This window comes from Orcinus orca, chromosome 15, assembly GCF_937001465.1.
Source record: "Orcinus orca chromosome 15, mOrcOrc1.1, whole genome shotgun sequence".
Lineage (NCBI taxonomy): Eukaryota > Metazoa > Chordata > Mammalia > Artiodactyla > Delphinidae > Orcinus > Orcinus orca.
In genome coordinates, this window is record NC_064573.1 from 73,748,756 (window position 1) to 73,773,145 (window position 24,390).

The 24,390-nt window shown below is 36.0% G+C and overlaps 1 protein-coding gene across 5 annotated transcripts in view; it reads right to left on the minus strand.

Moving 5' to 3' along the window:
• The window catches only part of NAA25 (N-alpha-acetyltransferase 25, NatB auxiliary subunit), a 74,028-nt gene that overhangs the window by 32,077 nt on the left and 17,561 nt on the right, over positions 1-24,390 (minus strand). For 4 of the 5 annotated variants that reach the window (XR_007471921.1, XM_033408685.2, XM_004281443.4 and 1 more), the window contains exons 5-13: positions 21,667-21,741; positions 20,427-20,534; positions 19,989-20,067; positions 16,064-16,175; positions 14,956-15,045; positions 13,733-13,902; positions 11,476-11,588; positions 4,481-4,688; positions 3,568-3,657 (exon numbers count right to left, since the gene is read on the minus strand). Coding sequence is in view for 4 of the 5 variants with exons in the window: in XM_033408685.2 (XP_033264576.1) it covers positions 3,568-3,657; positions 4,481-4,688; positions 11,476-11,588; positions 13,733-13,902; positions 14,956-15,045; positions 16,064-16,175; positions 19,989-20,067; positions 20,427-20,534; positions 21,667-21,741 (1,045 nt within the window). In the remaining variant the exon portion in view is untranslated. The remainder of the gene's footprint in view (positions 1-3,567; positions 3,658-4,480; positions 4,689-11,475; positions 11,589-13,732; positions 13,903-14,955; positions 15,046-16,063; positions 16,176-19,988; positions 20,068-20,426; positions 20,535-21,666; positions 21,742-24,390) is intronic. The other variant, XM_049698619.1, reaches the window with a different exon arrangement.

A 24,390-nucleotide genomic window follows, 5' to 3' on the forward strand; every position in this document is an offset into this window, starting at 1 on the left:
TGATGCAAACTTTGAGCTGCCAGGTCTTAAAGAGAAGTCTGGAATCTCACAGGATCCTAGATTCTGAGAAGAGATGGACTTTGAAGGAGAAGTAGAATCCACCAACCTTCCCAGTACAGGATTTTCTCTACAAGACCCCAGACAGATGCTTTCTCTTGACATCATTTTTCTTCCACATGTAACTCTACTAACAGATGTCAACTAATATTTGAAAAAAGAACTGCTCATTAATAACCAAACTAAAATGATACACATTTTTGGCCTACTAAAATTCAAAACGTTACATGCATCAATATTCTTAAAGAAAAAGTAATTTCTCTTTTATGAAATTATCTGAAGAAAATAACATGAAATGCAGATAAAGCTTTATATACAAAAACATTCACTGTACTAATAATGGGGGGATGATTAAGTAAACTGTAGTTACACCCACACAGGGAAACACCATACAGCCATTTAACGTTAACAAGGAGTTTCTAACAGCAAGGGAAAATAATTATGCAATAATGATCAGTAAAACGTACAGAATTCAAACTAGTATGAAGAGTTCATCTCAAGTATTTAAAACATTCACAGAGAAAGAGAGAAGGAAATATGCAAAAATGTTAGTCTTTTGGAAGTTGGAAAAGCGAGATTAAAATAAACCATTTGCCAAATTTTTACGAGCTACTTTTACAGTTAGAAAAAACAGCTAAAATAAAAAGCTCCCCCTCAAAAAAACAAAAAAGCTCCATGCACTGAGCTTTTAAAATTATATTCTATATGCTTTTTTCCAAAAGAAACAAGACATAACCAAAAATTGGGGATTTAGATAAATATCATCCATAATCCTACCTAAACTATGTAAACCACCCATGATCTACTCAAACTACCATTGTGATTAATGTACTGCTTTTGAACTATCAATTATGTATACATAACATTACTATGTAATGTATCAATTATAGCTCAATAAAACGAGAGGAGAAAAAATGACATCCTTCACTCCCTATTTTATTTTTGCAGCACAATTTTACACAGTAGTAATCATGGCATACACCCGATTTTGTGTTTTCCCATGTTGCTCCCTGGTATTCACAGTCATAATTTTATTTAATTCAACACTCAGTGACCTAAACTCTGCAGTAACACTAGATATAACACCCAAAGATAAGAGTCATAGGTGGTTCCAGGCCTCAAGAGGTTCAGAATTGAGTAGAAGAGATAGTTGGACAATTATAGATAATAGATAATTTTTTAAGTCCTACTTATTCAAGGATAACCAATATCAGAATTTTTTTTAAAAACTTCTTGAAGATCTCTTTTAAATAGAAACAAAATTTCAAAGTAAATAGTAAAAAAAAAAAAAGGTTTAATTTACACTTCTGAACTATTAAACCCAACATTATGATGACACTTATCATCTTATTTTATTTTGCAAAATTTAGAATATAACTACAACTCTATGCCAAATCAAAGAGCATCAAGGGTTGATGAGGATTTGGGGGACAGAATTTTTTAAATCAAATTTTATAATATAACAAAATGATATAATAAAAAGATATAAGATAAATAAATTCTGGGGATATAATGTACAGTATGGTGACTACAGTTAACCACACTGTACTGTGTATTTCAAAGTTGTTAAGAGAGTAGATGTTAATAGTTCTCATCACAAGGGAAAAAAAAGTAGCTATGTGAGGTAATGGACTTTAACTAAACTTATTGTGGTAATCATTTTGCGATATATCACTATATTGTATACCTTAAACTAATACAATGTATCACTATATTGTATACCTTAAACTAATACAATGTAATGTATCAATTATAGCTCAATAAAACTAGAGGAGAAAAAATGGCATCCTTCACTCCCCATTTTATTTTTGTAGCACAATCATAAAGAATTGCTTTTTTGCAAAAAATATTTGAGAGCATCATCAATTTAACCTTAAAATGCTCTTCTTAATCCTGTCACATTCAAATCAGTCTCTTTCAACATCCTCACCAATTTTCTATACATTTCTAATTTTTGTCATATCCACCTTGAACAATGACTATTGTTCCAGCCTACAACTGGAACATTCAACATCACTTTCACTGACTTCAAGAAACCTTGCATCTATATATATATAATATCTAGAACTTCCCATGTATTTGCACTGTATGATTTTGGACAACCCACCTAACTTCTTTCTCTCTGCCCTGTATTTCCCACATCTGTAAAACTGTAACAATCTTAACTGTACTGTTACAAGGTTTAAAATTAGCTAATTCATATAAAGCACTTTCAAGTGCCTGATGATCCACAACTGTTAACTGTTATTACTATTATATGGTCAGATATCTTGCTCCAAAACCAAGAGATTAGCAAAGCCACAGTCACTATGAGCAAGAATAGATGCCAGGAATAAGTGGGGAAGGGTACGAGTAGGGGCCAAATTACTAAGTAGTCAGTTCATTAATGGTTTTACATTAAGATGACTTTTACAGCCCTATGCAACCTCCTGAATGTGGGGTTCCAGATATCAAGTACTCTGATGAAAAGGATTTCATCCCCATCCCCGGTACAATACAGTATAACAAGTACTATCATATGGATATACACAACGTCCTACAAAAGTTCAGAAGGGGCATAAAATCTGCAATGAGGAAGGGGGTGAAATCAAGACAGGCTTGTCAGAGGCACTGTTTGAGTAAAAGTGAGATGAAGGAGGTAAGAAAGTTATTTCAAAGAGAGGTAACATGATGTTCAGTGATAGTAGCAAAAAAAAAAAAGTAGATTTAGGGCCTTAAGTACTAAGAATCTGGAGATGTAGACAGACACTAGATTATAGAGAGCATTGTAAACCATCCTAATAAGGCTGACCTTTATCCTCAGGAAAACAGGGCATATCTGAAGGATTTTAAGCATGAGAAGATAGTATCAAAATTGAGTGCTTGGTTAAATGACCCATGAGGGCAGGGTTGTGTCTGTCTTGCACAGCACTGTCTCCCAGCCCTGTTTCTTCTGCAGTTTATTCTCATGAATAATATGCAATAAGTAGCTAAAGTTATTTTTTCTCAAAAACTGCTAATAAGAGAAAATGTCAGAAAGTGAGACCTAAAGAAAAGGCAATCTCAGTACCATTTGCTGAATCATCCTTCTCTTGCTTAATGACTCATGAAGCTTCCTATACCATGCAGTATATATTTGTCTTAAATGGGCTAATCTGAACCGTATTCCAAAAAAAGTGTATTTTCCTATATAAACTGAAGTGAACAAAAATGGCTCTTTCATTCCATGGACCCATACATCTATATCTGAATCAGTTTCTCTGTATTTTAATTATTGTAACTTTGTAATAGGTTGTTTACTCACTATGCAGAAATATTTTAAAACAGAACAGATATCCACTGATTTAAGATTATCCTGATTACAGAGAGGAGGATACTTGGAGACTTTGGTTCTTCTAGAAGCACCCTGGAGAAGGGCAAGGAAGAAAAACCTAAAAGCATAAATCAAATTCTTGGATTATATACTTAGTCTAAGGATTTATAGTCAATAAAAACAAAGAGTAAAGTTAAACTGAAATCACTGCTCTTTACCTGTTTCTCTCCATATATCAATAAGCACATGGACAGCAAGGAGACAGTAATAGTCTGAAAATTGCAATTCGGTTTTCAAACAGGATTTCCCTATAGGGAAAAAAAAAATCATATCTGTATTTTAAGATTTGTTCAATTATTACTGCCCCAAAGGAGTTTTTTTAAAGCAAGAAAGTGACAGGAGGAAGAAGAGAAAAAGAGGAAAAGAAACTAATAAGAATGGAGTAAATACCAGAAGAAAAATTTAAGCCATGAATCAAAAGAGTCAAAAGAAGGTGAGACCACACTCAGCTGGAGCAGAAGGAAGGGTTCCAGAATAGAGGTGGTATTCCAAATGGTCCCAAAAGGAGAGCAGCAAGATTTGGAAGGAGGTTTTAGGTGAAGAAAAGAACAGAATCCAAGAGCCATGTACAACTAATGTAATATTATGCTCATTACTTCACCTAATTTTTTAGAATACAGTTAGAGAAATACTAATATCATCTAGTCAGATAATTTATATTTTATCACACATATCTAAGCAATCTGAAGATCATCTACTTCTAAACTAAATATTTATCTCACAATTTACAATTCTTTTGGGTCATTTACACAGTCTATATATTTAGAATATTAAGGCCTATAAGCAGAAAATATGACAATTATCATAAACTCTGCAATTCATCTGAGCCCCACTGTGATAAAGAGTTGGCTGGCCAGATCAGGAAGAATATGGATATCTGGGAGCCAATTATAATTTTTAAAACTCCAAGCTTAAGAAAGGCTTTGCATTTTATTACCTGGATAGTGTTCCCACTTGACAAAATATTTTCCTTGCCAAAAGCATTACAACAGCATGCTATGAGAGATAAAAAACTAACTTCTAAATCTTAGCGGATCAGGGAACTACTGCACATTTTGAAAGGCTGCTCACCAAATTCTAGTCCATGCTGGTACCTTAACATCAATTCTCTGACCACACTCAATTTCTGATTTTTATCCATCATGTGGTACAAGCCAAGTAACCTCGTCAGCTGCACCACACACAAATGTTGCTGCAGAGCTCTGATGTCAGCAGGCAGTGCCAGCTTATCCTCTGTTGGTGTTGACAAAGGAACAACTCCAAGTAACTGATTAATAAACTGCAAAGTTGAAAGAAAAAAGAAGTACAGGTCTCAAAACAGAACTAGTCTTTAGTAGGCCACAATTAACAAATACTGAAATGGTCTAGAAAATGGTATCAAGAAAAAATACAAATTAAAACCCCTTTAGTATACCATTTTCTATCTAACAAAATTGCCAAAACAAAAACACTTCTAACAGCACACAGTGCTGGTAAAATTCCAGTGAAACTGGCACACCCATTCATTGCTGGCCAAAAGTATTATGTTAATACCATGTAGTATATGCACTAAAAGATTAAAAGAACCGTGAAAATGTTTCCTAAATTACAATAGATTGACATAATATGTAACGTAGCAATGAAAAAGTTTAATTAGGAAGACTGTAAAAAGAACAATTACCCCAAAACAAACCTATTATATTGATATACTACAAATAAATTCTTAAAGGAAACATTATACATTGAAAGGAATGGTTGTCCTGTCAATAGCCTTAAATTGTTTTTTTGATTAAAGCTTTACTTTTGAGATAATTATAGATTTGCATGCAATTGTCAGAAATAACACAGTTCCTGTGTACCCTTCACCCAGTTTTTCCTAATGGTAACTTTTTTTTTTTCCCTGTGGCCGTACCGCACGGCATGCGGGATCTTAGTTCCCTGACCAGGTATTGAACCCATGCCCCCTGCAGTGGAAGCATGAAGCCCTAACAACTGGACTGCCAGGAAATTCCACCCCAATGGTAACATCTTGAAATAAAATGTTTTTAATTCTCTAAATTCGGTATAAATTTTTAAGAACACCAGTTCCACAACCAGTACAGTTGCAATATTGGCAGAAGTGAGAAGGGACCCCTGCATCACATACAGGGTGTCTGTTTAAACTTCCCACATGGTCGTATACTATACTCTTCAGCTGTTAGGATGTGAGAAAATGCTTGGGCAGCACGAGTTTGGAGTTATAAAAGGTGTTTATGGACAGGAAGTGCAGCCAAGGGGTCACAGGCATCACCCTTGTGTCTTCCCTATATTTTGTGATCCAAAACTAATAAATTATTTTTAAAGCAAAAAAACCCAGTTCCATTTACACATGTATTAAACACAGGCTATTTTCACTCCCTTCCAAGATCCTATTAGGATGACAGTAAAGAACAAAAAAGGAATCAACCCCAAAGGATCAAGAACATGTGAAGAGATGACAGCAAATAATAAACATTAACAAGATTTCAAAAGATAAAAAGCAGAAGGGCAGGTGGTAAGTAATAACCAATGTACAGGGCCAAGAAAGCTGAAATCCAACAGTATGAATGGGGAGACCACCAATAAGCAGCAAGCCTCTTCCAGCCACAGAACCTTGCAAGACTCAGAAATTAAGGGCAAGAGGTACGTCTGAAAGCTAAAGTGCTGGTGGGACTGAAACAGAAGAATTTGCTAAATTTTAAGAAATTAGACCCCTCCCCAAGCTCACTGACTGACTTCCTAAACCCAGCAGAATCCACGGGTTTTCTTTACTCCCAGGAGATACTGAACCAGAGACACTGTAGACTCAAAGGGAGAATGGAACAGATCTATCACCTCATGTTTCAGAATACACTAAGAGGAGTTTTAAACTTTTATGGTTCTATCAGATTGATTGGGGTGAACTGAACAAAAAAATATTAACTCCAAGAAAGAAAGTTAAGAAAGGTAATCTCCACATATACAAAGTGGCTTAGCTGTGAATATTTAGTCATTAAAATATAAATACTGCATAATTACTAAACTATACCGGGGGAAAAGTAGGTAAGGGGAGAAGTGGGATGTTATGAACAAAATTATTGCCTTCCACAGTAAGATACCAATAGATGAAGACTATAACTGTAAAAATAAACAAATAGCTAAATAAGCCTATAATTTAGAAATATGGAGTTAAATAACAGAAGAAGCAGTTAAGGGTTGAAAGTGATTTGCCTGTACGGAGCCAGAATCAGGGCTGAAGAAGGCAAAGAGCTGCAATTGTTTTTCAATATAAGCCTTGTAGCACTATTTGACTTTTTCAATTTTATACATGTAATTTTTGGAAACAAAAATTAAATTAAAATAAAAATCCTACTCAACATGCAGTTTCACATCTGTAATGACTTTACTTCAATTTTCTACAATTGTATGAATTTTAATTTTAATTATTATGATCAGATAATCACATTTGTAACAAAGAAACTGTGGCACTAGTGTTCATGTTTTTGATTAAGTACCTATATAATTTCTATTGCCAGCTCTTCCATTCTTGTAAGCCATTTTATATACTAGTTATGTTTATTATTAAGGCCTTCTTTATTGAATGCTAAAGAATCTTCCAAACAGGTTTTGTCATGAAACAATACGTTCATTTGCTATTCTAGTCTGTACAGTTTCACTGCTACACAAAAAGCTTCTTTAAAAACTGGAATTATTTTATTGTTAGCTTAAAACCCCAAGGCAAAGGAAGCAAAATACAAAAACGCCTCTATGGGTGAGCCTCTTCAGGATCACTGGACTCAACGGCCTCCTCTTAGGGGCCAGTCCCATTTTAGAATGCGTCTCCTAATTCATTGGGACAACAGTTCTCAGTCTGAACCTTACTTGGACAGTTTGCAATCCTCTGACAAACATACTGCTGAGTGGCAGGATTTTTAGCTATTGAAGTCATTCTACATTTAAAAAGTTGTGGCAGCAAAATTACCCCTCTCAATTAAAAATTTACACAGGACTACAAAACTCACTGCAACAGCTTTAAACCCTTTGTCTCACTGAACAATGACCACCTCATCACTGCTAGTATTTCACTATTTCTAGAGGGTTCCTCCCAGTAGATTATTAGTATATGCAGTCACAGAGGTGATCTAAGATTTTCAAACATGCCAATAAAGTAGAGCTTCTGGTACTAAAATTTATGCTAGCAAACCTATATGAATCTCAGCTAAATGCGATATAAGCATTCCTCTAATGCTTTCCCATCATTTGATGCTTTAACTTACAAGACAGTAAGCACTATAAAACATGATCAATCATTCCTTACCTTAGCACATAATATGTGCGACAAACACTTAGTGAATGAATCTTTCCCACATGGTTTTATTTTCTGCTTAAATCCCTCCAGTAACATGAAACTCACACACTGTGTTTTTTAGAGAATTGTGACTATAAAAAATATCTTTCTCTCACTGAGCCAAATTCTTAATTCCCTGCAACAACTTCTTGCTGGCCCTGTTCTCTTCCCTCTTTTACAGGACAGCTTTTCAAATTATGAGAAATAAAGTACTCTGTCATCACCATACCAAACCTATCTCTTCCACTCAACCATTTCTCTCTCATAGGCTTTCAAGTCTTTCTATAACCCAGAACCCTCTTTTCTGGATATGTTACAATTTATCTAGAAAACTTCTAAAGCTTAGCCTGTGCCCTATAAGCACAGCAACCCAAGAACAACTTTTTCTAAGCCAAAGTGAACAATGGTAGTCATTTCAGAACCCAGTAGAGACCACTGGCTCCTTAACAGTTTGGGAATGCACTGCTCCATCTGCCCTAGATGTGTAACCTCAAGACTGCCAAAGTATCAAGTGCTGGTGAGCTAAGGATATGGTCACGAAACAAATACTGTAGTCATTGCCACTGTGTTCCCACTGAGTTTCACTCATTCCATATGGGGATGATAGAGTCTTTCTGGAAAAACAGGTTGTGGTAGCCCTGTGATAGCAAGACTTCCAACATTCACTAATTAGAGTTTTTTATGACTAAAGCTGACCAAAGTCACAGACTCTCTTGATACATATCAGTATTTCTTTACATGATGTTGATATACATATAATTGATTTACATTGATTCTATCACATCAAAAACTCCCAATAGATGACAATTAACTACAATATGGTACCCAGGCTTAGATCCCAGAAAAGAAAAAGGACATTAATGGAAGAGCTACAGAAATATAAAGTCTAGAGGCCAGTTAACAGTAATGTACCAAAGTTAGTTTCTTAGTTTTGACAAATATACCACTGTAATTTAAGATGTTAATGTTGGGGAAAGCTGGGCGAAGGGTAGAGTATAACCTTCTTTACTATCTTTACAACTTTCCTGTAAATGTAAAGTTATTCCAAAATTAAAGGTTTTTTTTCCTTTAATTTTATTGAAGTATAGTTGAGTTACAATATTGTATTAGTTGCAGGTATACAGAAAAGTGATCTGGCTATGTATTTTTTTCAGATTCTTTTCCATTACAGGTTATTACAAGATATTGAATATAGTTCCCTGTGCTATACAGTAAATTCTTTTTATATATTTTGCTATAGTAGCCTGTATCTGTTAATCCCATACTCCTAATTTATCCCTTCCCCTTTGGCAACCATAAGTTTGTTTTCTACATCTGTGAGTCTGTTTCTATTTTGTAAATAAGTTCATTTGTATTATTTTTTAGATTCCACATATAAGTGATATCATATATTTGTCTTTCTCTGTCTGACTTACTTCATTTAGTATGATAATCTCTAGGTCCAACCATGGTGCTGCAAATGGCAATATTTCATTATTTTTTATGGCTGAGTAATATTTCACTGTGTATATATATACCACATCTTCTTTATACACTCATATGTTGATGAACACTTAGGTTGCTTCCATGTCTTCACTACTGTAAACAGTGCTGCTATGAACACCAAGGTGTGTGTATCTTTTCGAATTAGAGTTTTCATCTTTTTTGGATATATGCCCAGGAGTGGGATTGCTGGATCATATGGTAGTTCTATTTTCAATTATTTAAGGAACTTCCTACTGTTTTCCGTAGTGGCTGTACCAATTTACATTCCTACCAACAGTGTAGGAGGGTTCTCTCCACACCCTCTCCAGCATTTATTATTTGCAGACTTTTTGATGAAGGCCATTCTGACTGGTATGAGGTGATACCTCATTGTAGTTTTGATTTGCATTTCTCTAATAATTAGTGATGTTGCACATCTTTTCATGTGCCTGCTGGTCATCTGTATGTCTTCTTTGGAGAAATGTCTATTTAGGTCTTCAAGTTTATTTTTTTTAAATCCCTTAGATTTAAGAGTCTCAGACTGCTTCAGCAAGAATGAATCATGACTTGACATAATCAGCAATTAACTGCTACAGTTTTGAGCAAATAAGAGACAAGATATTAAAAGGAAAGTCCACTGGACTTCATCAAACTTTAAAACTTTGCTCTGAGAATTCCCTGGCGGTCCAGTGGTTAGGACTCAGTGCTTTCACTGCCGGGGCCTGGGTTAGATCCCTGGACAGGGAACTAAGATACCGCAAGTTGCATGGCATGGCAAAAAACAAACAAACAAAAAAAAAAAAACTTTGCTCTGCAAATGATCTTGTTAAGAGGATGAAAAGACAAGCTACAGACTGGGAGAAACTATTTGAAACCACATATCTGACAAAGGACTTGTATCTAGAATATCTAAAGAACTCTCAAAACTCAACAGTAAAAAAACAAATCAACTAGAAAATGAGCAAAAGACACTTCACTGAGGAGAAAATACAGATGGCAAATTAGCACAGGAAAAAATGTTCAACAGCATTAACCATTAGGGAAATGTACATTAAAACCATAATGAAACATCACTACACACTTACTAGAATGGCTAAAATAAAAAATAGTGACAACACCTAATGTTGATGAGGATGCAGAGAAACCAGATGACTCATACATTGCTAACGGGAATTTAAAAGATATAGTCACTGTGGAAAAGTCTGGCCATTTCTTTAAAAAACTAAATGTGCAGCTACCATAAGACCCCACAACTGAACTACTGGGCATTTTTCTCAGAGAAATGAAGACTTAGGTTCCCATAAAAAAACCTGCATACAAATGTTCACAGCAGCTGTATTTGTAATAGCCAAAAACTGGACACACCCACATGTTCTTCAACAAGTTAAAGGAATCATGGTACATCCATACCATGGAATATTATTCAGCAATAAAAAGGAATGGACATGGTACATGTAACAACATGATGAATCTCCAGGGAATTACGCTGAGTAAAGAAAGTCAATCTCTAAAGGTTATAAATAATATGATTCCATTATATAACATTCTTAAAATGACAAAATTATAGAAATAGAAAATATCAGTAGTTGCTGAGGGAGAGGGATGGGGAAAGGAGATACAGGGAGGTGGCTGTAGGTAAAAAAATGTAGGGAGCACATGGAGGGACCCTGGTGGTGAAACTACTATGCATCTTGTCTAGGTGGTGGTCACATGAATCCATACACTATATACGGCACTAAATATACACACACAAACACACCACACATATACACACAAATGAATGCATGTAAAACTGATGAAATCTGAATAAGGTCAGTGGATTTTATCAATGTCAGTTTCCTAATTATGACACTATACTATAATTATGCTAGATCTTACCATTGGGACAAAGTGGGTGAAGGGTATACAGATCTCTCTGTATTATTTCTCTTACAACTGCATGTATATCTACAATTATCTCAAAATTTATATATATATATATACACACATACACACACACACACACACACACACACACACACACACACACACACACACACACACACACACACACACACACACACACCAGAAGAATCCAATTATCTACCAGGGGCTTATTCTCATTGCGGCTCAACTTTACAAGAAATCATGCCTTTAATCTGATAGCACCTAGACTACTTGGCTTGATAGCACAGTATCTTGATATCTCATGTTCACCACTTTCACCCATTTTAGAAAGGAAACCCAAACACTTAACCTAGTTGCAATAAATACAGGTACCCAACAGAACTCTGCTTACTTTTGTACACTGTGTAGCAGGCAAGAGGTCAACAAACACCTTGAGGTCTGTGAAACAACAAGGTTTATCCCCAAACTTTTTAAAATACTGGAACATTAATTCTTCTGGATCACCTAAGAGAGAGGGGGGGGGGAAATATCACTAAATTATTCATGGACTGAAGCAATCTCTAATTTAAGTGAGAAGTCTGACTTGAAAAACATTTATTTCAATTAAATGAAAATTTTGCTTGAATGAGAATGAGGATGACAATGAGGGCCGGAAGATAGCTTGCCAGTTTAAAAATAAATACTAAAAAGGAGCTGAATCTTGCGAACTCAGTTTACCTGTTATTACACTGAGGAAATGTGAAGTTTTTCATTCAATTAAAGTTTAAATAGTTTAAAAGTTTTCATTAAAGTTTAAAGACAAGTTTATATGCAAACATTAAACAAACATGCTTTTCTCCACAACAGTTCCTGAACTACTTAACAAATATTAAATACATGTTAACTAAATGAAAGGTAGTGTTTGTTAACAGGCACAACAACAGAAGAGAAAATAAATGGGAAGAGCCACGGGCCAATAACTCCAAAGTCACTCACTATGGAAAATTTAAACCTGGATATGCAGAAAGCTACCAATTCATTTTATTTTTCCTCAAATTAAAAATAAAAATAATAAAAGTAAAATACTTTCAAATTGGACTAGATTTAGGAAGGAGAGATTTTTAACAAGGTCTCTGTAAGATTTTAGGTCTTGGTTCCTGCTCACACATTTCTGGGAACAGAGATTTCATGGCTTTAATCAGATTCTCACATGCCTCTGTGATCCAAAAGAGACTAAGAATCACTCACTGGTCTGGTAAAAAAAAAAAAAGAAAAAAAATTTTTTTGTGTGTGGAGACAAATTTGTAAGATTCAGGCTGGTGAGAGAGAAGAGAAAGACAAGGGATGAATATAGGAAGTGTGAAAACAGATCCAAGTAGTTTTATATCCAGCTTTGGAAAGAAAGCAACTTTTTTTTTTTTTGGCCACATCAGGCGGCTTGTGGGATCCTAGTTCCCCGACCAAGGATCGAACCCAGGTCCCCTGCAGTGGAAGCACGGTGTCCTAACCACTGGACCATCAGGGAAATCTGAAGAAAGCAATTCTTTGCAATATACTTTAACAATATTTTGCTGAAGGTCGCATAAAAATTTTCATTTGCAATTCTAAAACAAACACCAACTAAAGTAATTGAGGTAGACCCAAAGAAAGAAGTCAACATGGAATTCAAAATTGGTTATGAATAATCAACATAAGAAATGACAGAGAGATAGCCACAGTTAATTTTAGAATGAGCTGCAAAGAACATTAATTACATGATTAAAATGGACAAAGATGTTCTAGGATAGGTTTTAGGTATTGAGAAGTGCTCATCATCTCAGGACAACTGGTCCCTAAAGAAAGCTTCTTAAAGTTATTCAACTTTTAATGAGAACTAAATTTCTATAATGATGAGTGGGGAAAAAAGTTTTCTTTGGAGCTTTATCTTAAAAAAATGAAACTAAAAAAATTTTTAAAGTTTATTCTCCTAAACTTAAAAAATTTAGGGTATAATTAAAACTAAAGCTAATTCTTAGTATGAGCAAAGAATTACTGATTTTGGGGGGAGTGGTGCTTTTTTCCCCACAAAACTGTGAATTAGTACAATATGACAACATTTACTTCTTATGTAGTATGCTCAAAAAGAACCATTTTACAAAAACCTCTAAGGGCTTCATCAAATTTCCTGAAGGCCTCTATTAATGCTTTACTATCCAAATCATACTTTTCTCCCATCTTGTCATTGTCCTAATAAATTTTCTCCTCAACTGTTAACTGCTCTTTAACTGCTCTAACTCTGCCAGATGTTATTTCGTCGATGGTTTTGTGAGTGCTTAGGGTAGATTTTCAAGAAAACTTTCATTCACTTCTTGAAATCCTGAAACTTTTATAAAACTGGCTATTTACTTTGAAATTGATTTTGACATTATTGCTGGGTCAGCAAAAGAACGCCTGACAAAGACTCTGATGGAATAGGGAGAGATGCTAAAGTTAAGCCGAGTTGCATGTGTGATTGAGGGCTAATTTTATAAGTGATCCATTCATTAGTTAATATTTTCAGGTTATGAAGACATTTGCTTCTCAAACACAACTTTATCACTGTAGGCTTCAGAGAACAGATACTGCACTTGGGTACTGAGGGCATCCCTGTATCTTCTCCAGGGTTCCCAAATATCATTACAGCTTCTTACCCAGTTTGTACTCATCATTAAAACCTTGACGTCGCAAACGTCTAATCAGCTCCAGTTTAGCCAGATGTGGTCCTCGGAGATGGCGAGAACTTTTAGATTCTTCTGCTATCCGATCTTCTATAAATCTCACAGCCTCTTCTGCAGAATAATGTACTTCTCCTTCTAAAGAGCTAGGTATAAACACATGAAAAAGGTATTTTGTGCCTCTATCAAGCCAAATTGATTTTAAGAAACAAATTAAAAATAACAGAAAGTACTGTGATAATTATAAAACAACACAAATTAGAATAAAAGAGAAATATGAGCATATTCTGACAGTTAACATGGCATATGATTCCTCTCAATTTTGTCATTTGATTATTGCAGAGTGACTAACCACCTCTACCTCTTTCTTAAAAAAAAGAATGAATAATTTTGCATATATAAAATATTACCTAATTAAAAACATAAGTAAATTTTATTGCTAGAAAAAGGAGGCTGAGAAAAATTAGATGACTTACTTAATATTATAAAGTAAGCCTCAGTTCATATTTGGTATCATAAACCCTATTTTGTTATTCACTTTTTTAAAAGAGCTCATTATATTTATTGTGGTATTGTCTGTAATAGCCCCCAAAACAGGAAACAGCAACAATACAAGTATCTATCAACAGCAGACAGATTAAATGAATTTGGTACATTTCTAAAATGGAGTTCTCTTAAGTCATTAAAAAGAATTAATCAGATCTGTATGCACCATATATGGAAAGATGCCCAAGATACACTTTAGGGGGTGAAATACGAAGTTGTAAACCATTACATCTAACATAATTGCATTCTTACGTTAAATAAGAATAATTATATTAGTATATGCATAATATAAATAAATCTGGAAGAAAAGACACCAAACTGTCTTTTCCAAATAAATCTGGAAGACACCAAACTGTTATCAAGAGTTATTTCTGTGTCAATTACATCTCAATAAAACTGGAAAAAGAAAAAAATCATCCTGGGATGATAGGAAAACTAGGAACTAACACTTTCCACACCATACATTTCTGTACTAATTTAAGATTTTTACAATGAATACATACTTATTTTAAAATTTAAAAATGGAAAAATGTCTTGCTTTGAAAGGGATACATTATTGAGACAGAAAAAGAGAATTCAATTAGGCTTACAATGAAATCATTTTGCTACACCATACTAAAAAGTGTTGTAATTCAGGAAAGAAGACAACTTACTGTTCACCTTCAGCAGGAGGAGTCCAGGCTTCTTCAATCAGTCGAAAGACAGAATCGAAATAAGTCAGATAGAACTGCCAGTCATCTGAGCTAAAATCAGATTGAATGGTGCACACAGGATTAAACCCAAGTTGTGACAAATCTGCCTGAGGAACCATGTTATTCAACTTATTTTCTAAGTTATATTTTAGTCTTTACTAGGAGAAGCCCAACCTTCCCTCTGGGTTTCTTCTACAGCCCTAAAAGGGCAACAACTCCAGAGGCATTTTCAAAGTCAAACATTTTCAAGAAACTCCTCTTTCCTTCAATAAAATGACCAGGTGTAAAAAACTAATATTCTCAGGACTTCCCTGGTGGCCCAGTGGATGAGACTCCGCACTCCCAATGCAGGGGGCCCGGTTCAATCCCTAGTCGGGAAACTAGATCCCGCATGCATGCCGCAACTAAGAAGTCTACCTGCCACAACAAAGATCCCACGTGCCGCAAGTAAGACCCAGAGCAGCCAAAATAAATTTAAAAAAAAAAAAAAAACAGCTCATGCAGCCCTTAATAAAAAACTAATATTCTTAACAGAAAACTCCCCACATTAGTGCTTTCTAGGGGGGCTAAGGGGAGGGTCTCTCTTTTAGACCAATATTGAGTTTGACAAATTAATGACTTTTCAGCATTCATTCTGAATACTTAGCACCCTGGTGGCATAAGTTCCATTACACCTCTTTATCGAAAGATGAAGGCTCGGGCTTCCCTGGTGGCGCAGTGGTTGAGAGTCCGCCTGCCGATGCAGGGGACATGGGTTCGCGCCCCGGTCCGGGAAGATCCCACATGCCGCGGAGCGGCTGGGCCCGTGGACCATGGCCGCTGAGCCTGCACGTCCGGAGCCTGTGCTCCGCAACGGGAGAGGCCACAACAGTGAGAGGCCCGCGTACCGCGAAAAAAAAAAAAAAAAGATGAAGGCTCATTAAAAACTTTAAAAAAAAAATCCAGAACACACAACTAAAAGATTTCACTTTATGCCCAGAAATCTCAAAGGATATAGACCAAAAAAATCAATGGTGAGACCTGAAAGCCCCACTCCAGTCTCATAGTCCAAAAAGAAGCATCTACTTACTTTTTCAGTAAGAGGCGCCGAGAAAGGGCATTGCACTCTGGCCACCTGCTCAGCTTCTTGTACATAGCCATGCATTTATTTTCCCGACTCTGAATCTCACTTGTTAACTTCTCTACAATTAAAAGTTATAAAAGTTGGTAAGCTGGTTTCATTTCTGCTCAGAAACCAGAACAAAATCCATATACAAGAAGGAAACTGTCACATTTTCTTATTCACTCTCTTAGAAAATGGGACCACTATTAGATACAAACTACTATCTCACTAAAGATTACTTTCCTGAAAGGAAAAATCGTATATTTCTGATACTAAACTTTCTAATCCTTTTCTTCTACAAAATACAAGGATCCAGAATGTCTTGAGTTGAGGATCTAGTGTGTGGGATACACATAAAATCCCAACAGCGTCTAAGGACTGGTATATTTAGACCTGATATATTTAGACCATAGACAGACCATCCATACATTTCCAAAACATTGAATAAGCTTGGACTGGAATGAGATGAGAAAGGGGAGATGTTATGAGGAAGATAAAAAAAGAAAAGAGATGAATCAAACTCTTCCAACAGTTGAGAACAAAAAAACTAGGACTATATTTCTGACCAAATTAGATATGCCCTGTCCTTTTAGAATGGTTTAGCAGATTAAGGATGCCAACAATTACATTATGAATTTTCTATAGAGAATCTAAACTGTAACTATCCATACAACTACAACCTAACTGAATAAAAACAAAGTTGACTTGTACCCACCTGCAAGGAGGCTGAAGTTAGAGAGTAACATTAAAAATAAAAATAAAAACAGAAACAAAACTCTTCCTACATTTTATATAATTAATGTACTTAACTCAGTTACTTTTACAGTTTTGTGATAGCACAAAGTCTAGTAAAGGATATACATACTTGTAAAAAACAAAGTCTTTTTAATGGCTGGACCTAATGAGAGTTCTGAGGCTACTCATCTACAGTTAGTTACTCCCAATAACCATAAAGGCACGATTAAAAAACCAGGGTTGTCAAAACGATAACTGCATTCCCACGAATTTCTCCTAAGGAAATCAAAGATGTGTAAATATTTAGGAACCAAAATCTCCTAAGTGTCCAAAAATAAGGGAATAGTTAATGCTATCTATGAAGTTCATACAAATCAGTTTTCCAACAACAAAGGAGGAAGTATTTTCACAACAATGGAAAAGAGCTAACTTCTTTAACATGTAAAGTACTCTTGCAAATCAATAAGCAGATTAACCAAATTTTTAGAAATAGGAAAAGGATAAGAAAAAGAAGCTCAGAGAAAAAAAATATATTAATGGCTTTTAAACAAATGAAGAAATAATTATCCTCCCTCATAACTAAATAAAAACTGTAAGGTATGTTTTACCTACCTCATTGAAAAACATAAAAGGTTTGATATGGGACTTCCCTGGTGGGCCAGTGGCTGACTCCACGCTCCCAATGCAAGGGGCCCGGGTTTGAACCCTGGTCAGGAAACTATATCCCACGTGACACAACTAAGAGTTCACATGCCACAACTAAAGATCCCGCATGCGGCAAGGAAGATCCAGCATATGGCAGCGAAGACACGGCCCAGCCAAATAAATAAATAAATATTTTTTAAAAGTTTGATCTAAAATTTTGCAAAGAAACAGGACCTCTTACAATCTAATAGCAAATACAGCTGGTGGAAATGCACACTGTAGCCTCTTAGAGGGCAATTTGGTTTATAGCAAAGATGTTCCTTGCAAATAGCCTAAATACCCTTCAAAGATGAGCTATGTAGTAAACTGTCTACGTTTATGCTATGGAACACTGGGCACCATTAAAGAGAGTGAGGTAGTGAGGTATATCTCTAAGACACACTGTTTAGGTAAAAAAACAATGGGTCTAAGAGTATGCAGAGAAAATGTCACAAACTCAAATGCCTTCATAGGACAGACACAATAAACATTTAAAAATTTTAAAGAAAAAAAATATTTAATAAGAACATTGTGCAGAGTAAGATTACACTTAGGGTCAAGGTACAGTATATTCTCAATTGTGGTTTAAAAAAGTGGGGGGCCCCTTTCTGCCTCCGCTGCCACCATGGCGCCCAGTAGAAAGTTTGTGGCAAAGGGGGGCAAAAAAAAAGAAGCAGGTCCTGGGGCTTCCCTGGTGGCGCAGTGGTTGAGAGTCCGCCTGCCGACGCAGGGGACACGGGCTCGTGCCCCGGTCCGGGAGGTTCCCACATGCCGCGGAGCGGCTGGGCCCGTGAGCCATGGCCACTGAGCCTGCGTGTCCGGAGCCTGTGCTCTGCAACAGGAGAGACCACAAAAGTGAGAGGCCCGCATACCGCAAAAAAAAAATAATAAAATTAAATTAAAAAAAAAAAAAGAAGCAGGTCCTGAAGTTTACTCTTGACTGTACCCATCCTGTAGAAGGTAGAATCATGGATGCTGCCAATTTTGAGCAGTTTTTTCAGGAGAGAATCAAAGTGAATGGAAAAGCTGAGAATCTTGGTAGAGGTGTTGTAACAAACGAAAGAAGCAAAAGCAAGATTACTGTAACTTCTGAGGTAGCTTTTTCCAAAAGGTATTTGAAATATCTCACCAAAAAATATTTGAAGAAGAATAACCTATGTGATTGATTACACGTAGTTGCTAACAGCAAAGAAAGTTACGAACTGCATTACTTTCAGACTACTCAAGGTGCAGAAGAGGGGCTTCCCTGGTGGCGCAGTGGTTAAGAATCCGCCTGCCAATGCAGAGGACACGGGTTTGAGCCCTGGTCCGGGAAGATTCCACATACCACGGAGCAACTAAGCCGTGCACCACAACTACTGAGCCTGCACTCTAGAGCCCGCGAGCAACAACTACTGAAGCCCACGTGCCACAACAACTGAAGCCTGCACGCCTAGAGCCCATGCTCCACAACAAGAGAAGCCACTGCAATGAGAATCCCACACACTGCAACGAAGAGGAGCCCCCACTCACTGCAACTAGAGAAAGCCCGCGTGCAGCAATGAGAACCCAAAGCAGCCATAAATAAATTTCTTTTTAAAAAAAAAAAAGGAAGAAGAGGAGGAAGATGAGGATTAAAACTCAATTATCTGGGGACCTCCCTGGCGGTCCAGTAGTTAAGACTTCACCTTCCAATGCAGGGGGTGCAGGTTTGATCCCAGGTCAGGGAACTAAGATCCCACATGCATCATGGCCAAAAAACCAAAACATAAAGCAGAAGCAATGTTGTAACAAATTCAATAAAGACTTTAAAAAAAAATGGTCCACATCAAACAAAACAAAACAAAACAAAACAAAACTCAATTATCTGGAATATTTTGTATGAGTTCTTAAATAAAACTTAGGACCCCAAAAACAAAAAAAAAGGGAAGGGGGAGGGGAAAGATACTACTTTAGAAGGATATACAGAACAGGTAACTGGAGAAGGATGTAGAGGGCAGAGGGTTGGAGATCTGGGGTAAAATCATACTCCCTGAATTTTCTGAATCCATGAATTATTTTCATTCATTCATTCATTCATTCATTCACTCATTCGGCTATGCCAGGTCTTAGATGCGGCACATGGGATCTTCGTTGCCACGTGTGGGATCTTCCTTGTAGCATGCGGAATCTTTAGCTGCAGCATGCGGGATCTTAATTGTGGCATGCAGGATCTAATTCTCTGACCAGGGATCGAACTCAGGCCCCCTGCATCGTAAACGCGAAGTCTTAACCACTGGACCACCAGGGAAGTCCCCATGAATTATTTTCAACTAAAAATTATTTTAAAAAAATAAATACAGAAAAACCTGAAAGAATCTAAAATGATCGCAAGTGATTTTTTAAAGTCTTTATATCTTTGTTTCTGTATGTGGAAGAAATTTTCCACAATAAAATGTCATGTTTAAATAGGAAAACAAAACAAAAAAAACTTTAAGAAAACTCTAAAAATTACCTCCTAATTTTCCTCTGATGACATCCAAGGCTTCCTGGTACTTTCCCAAACGTTCTAGGATCATATAATAAAGTTCAACCTTACAAAAAAACAAACAAGAAGTGCAACCATTGAAACTTTTCAATAATTAAAAGATAAGTCATTTGTATGTTTTTAAAAAGCTATCTAACAGAAAAGAACACTATATCTTCAAATAAGATGAAATTAACAGTGACAATCAGACCATAGTATCTCTCCTATCTATATCTCGGCAGAGTACTTTCTGGAAACATGCTAGAACCTCACTCATTATACCTAGGCTGGGGAGTTCCAAAGCTTCACATTTACACAAAAGGCAAGAGTGAGGACCCAGTTCTCTAAATGGAATAAAGCAACAGTTCATAATATTGTAACAACATCAAAAACATGCAAATACAAAGTGGGGTTTAAATTACTCACTTCAGCCTCTGCTTCTATCTTGTCCTCTTTTACCATTTTTTCTACCATTCTCTCAGCAAGGGGCAGAAACATCGTTTTTGAGAGGTTTTCATCCTGTGCTGATATAGACTAAAGGAGAAAAGAAAAATGTTTGCACTATTTATATTATTACCATGCAGACCATTATTGTGACTCTGGCACATAATTATCAACCCACTATGTCAAATATCAGACCTAATTTGAACTTGAGAGTGGTTTGCTTTATAGGAGATTTCTTTACTAAAGATTCTTATCGTATGCATTCTTGAAATACATAGTTTCCACAATATGACCTAACTTTTAAATATTAGACCATTCATACATTTTTTTCTAGAAATATGTTAAGAGGGGATACGTTTATACTATTTAGTATATAAAGGGTACCAGGTATTTGAAGAGTCAAAAACCTTTGAGATGTCTTCTTGAGACCTTCACATATTAGAAGGAAAATGCCAATTCCTTCTATTTATAGTATGGCTTACTATTAGCTACAGTTACCTTAGCATGATATTAATCATTTTAACATTGCCAAAGATTCTGCTCAGAACTCATTTACCCCCTGAAAACAACCTTTCAGGGTAGCTATTATGCTTATTTTATAGTTAAACTAAGGTTAAAAGATTCCCCAACAGCTCAAGAGACATGGTGAAGCCAATGTTTGAAAGCAGACCTGTCTGAACCCAGAGCCTCTCTGTTCTTAACCTACATTTTAACTCCAGAGCCTCTCTGTTCTTAACTGCTACATTTTAACTCCTTTCTCCCCATCCTCTCATACACAGTGTCTTATCTTGGTACTTATAGCTGCTCTGGGAGATGAGCATCTCCATTCTGCAAAAGAGCAGACTGAGGCTCAGAAAGCAGAAGTGATGAAACAAGGTCACCCAGTTCAATGATCTGTTCAACAACCAACAATAGTGCCTTAAAGACAAACCTCAAGTTAAAATATCAAACATTTCGAGGCTCATACTTGATCAAGTAACCCAGTAATGGATCTAAGATTCAGAGGAAATACACTCTGTGCTACACACAAATAAACCAATATATCAACTCAAAAAGAATACTAAAACTCCTCAACTCAAAAAAATCAACTGACAATATGTCACATCCCTATTTGACACATGCTGCAACACATTACCCAAGATGTTCAGAGGACACATTAAGGACAATTACTATATACAAAAATAAAAACAAATCTCAATCCCATTCTGAATGCCATACTCACTTGCATTATTAAGCTCATCACAGACCAAAAGTAGTAAGGGTTTTTGGGGACAATCTTATATAGAGCCATGCCAGCCTGAAAGACAGAGAGCCATAAATACTTAACTTAGAAAACATCATACAGAGGGTAATTAATGACCTAGACATGTGGCAAGAAGCTTCCTAGGAAAATAGCAACATGTTTACATATGCTGGTTACTGTAAGTGCCTAGTAACTTGATGGATGTTGTCTACAGCATAACAATAGAGGTAATCCCAAAGGTGAATTTTTACAATATCAAGAATGATATTTCATCTTTTGAATCAGATTTTCTTAAACTGAAGACCCAGTGTTCCTAGAGAATACTGCAATCCAATATAGTTCTGGTAGACTACCAAGCAAAAACAAAAGTTGGGTTATGAATGTATATCAATAAACTTTACTGAAGCCATTGCACTAATCAATTATAGTAAAACAAAGAAATCCAGACAGTATATTTAAACTTCAAAATCAGACAAAATTACTCTAACATAATTCAAAAAATAATTCTTAGGTTAGGAAAATATTCAGGTTCTTTCAATATACCATTAATTAGAACTGAACCCTCTCATTGTGAAATGTGTAATATGCAAACACTTAGAAGTAGGAACATGGCACAAAGGAGCAAAGTAGATCTATTCACGTAAAACTGAGAATCTGTCCATAATTGCCAACTAGTAATCAATGCTAAGAACTCTGTCAGCTAATTATCACAGTTACTATTTTATTTTTTAATCTTTTGCCTATCTTCAATCCACTTGAAAAAAATACATGGAGCCCCTATTAAGTGGAAGGAAATGTCTATTCCTGCCAAGGATACAAAGATTGAGTCCCGATCCCCAAGGCACTTAAAAGCAAGGGAAAGAGATAAGACAAATATTCAAACGACTAAAATATTCTTGGCAATAAAAATAAACATCCTATACAGGGAATTCCCTGGCGGTCCAGTGGTTAGGACTCGGCACTTCCACCGCCAGGGCCAGATTCGATCCCTGGTCAGGGAACTAATAATATCTCACAAGCAAAGCGGCACGGCCAAAAAAAAAAAAGAAAACAAAAACACCCTATACAAAAACACCACACTAGGGTGTTTCCAAGGAAGGCAAGGTTAGTATGTTTATTTATTCCTTTCTTTTTCTTTTTTTAAGGAAAAGTAGGGAAGAGCATTCTCCAAAGTAGCAGTCTTTCAGATGGACCTTGAAGGTGAAACAGAATGTCTATAGGCAAAGATGGGGGGTAAGAATACATATACAAATAATACAATTATTTGGGGTGAATGGATAAGTGAATGAATCAATTCGAAGTAGGAGCAAAATGAGTAATTAAATAAAAACATTAAAGAAAGAAAAGATATATGTTGACAAGAACAAGTAGGACATCTAGCTGAAACAAAAAATTAAGAGCAGGAGAAGGGAAAAGGGCTAAAAGGTAGACAGAGGTACCTTTGTTATAAGGCATTCCAAAAGGAGTCTATACAGAGTAAGCAAGTGATATGTATAAATCTATACTCTTCAAGGAAGAGTATTTTAGCAGTACTGTGAAGAAAGAAAATAGGGAAAAATAAGAGGTGAGGCAATGAAGAACTAAAGCAGGATGAGGTAGATCAAATAGAAAAAGACACCTCAGGGAATTCCCTGGCAGTCCAGTGATTAGGACTCCGAGCTCCCACTGATGAGGGCATCGGTTTGATCCCTGATCCAGGAACTAAGATCCAGAAAGCCCCGTGGCCAAAAAAAAAAAAAGAGAGAGAAAGAGAGAGAGAGACCTCAAAGACACTGTGGAGGTAGAATCAAGATGATCTGGAGACAAAATGGACATAGAAGATGAGAAGGAGAGTCTAGAATGGCTTGAGGTCCCTGCTCTTAACACCAAACTGGAGAAATGAAATGGAAAGTGTTAGAAAACCAATTTTATTTGATAACTTGGGGAAAGAAAACATTTTTATAATGACACACAGAAATAAAAAGGAATAGAATATTAAATTAACATGAACTTTTAACATAAAAGAGAAATTTCATGCCCACACCCTACTATCTTATAGGTGATAGCATTCTGCTGCTACAGAAAACTTTTGACGGGAGAGAAATTTGAAAAACATGGCTGCAAACTGGTGACTCAGAGAATAGGAATGTCACTTACAGAAAAAGGAAAGTCTAGTCACCATATGAATGACTAGCAACCCTTTATTCAAGGTGGTTTTAAATTTACCTGCCAGAGATGATCTGTGGGGCAGAAGTCCTTAAATCTTCTAATTCCCTGGCTTCCCTCCCTCTTACCTCCACCAGTTTATGCAAATCACTCATTTATTTAACAAACGTTTATCATGAAGTGAGGATTCAGCAGTGAACAAAACAAAAGCCCTTATGAAACATAACATGTAATTTATAAAATACCTATTACCCCAGACTGACATTCCCCTTTCAAAATAAGCATACATATAAGCTAGGAACTGTAACTACCTTAAGCAGCAACAAAGGCAGAATAAAAATCAGACGTTCCATTCTGAGACATTTAACACTAGAGGACTCCATTCTTCCAACATATTAGACTAAAATAATGCAAAAGCAGGCTATGGTTAAAACATATTAAGAAACCATAACTACTAAGCCACATCAAAGCTATGTCTCCAAAAAGCAAGATGCAAAATTGTATATATCTCTGGCAACATGTAAAGTTAAACCATACAAAAATATAATCTGTTCAAGT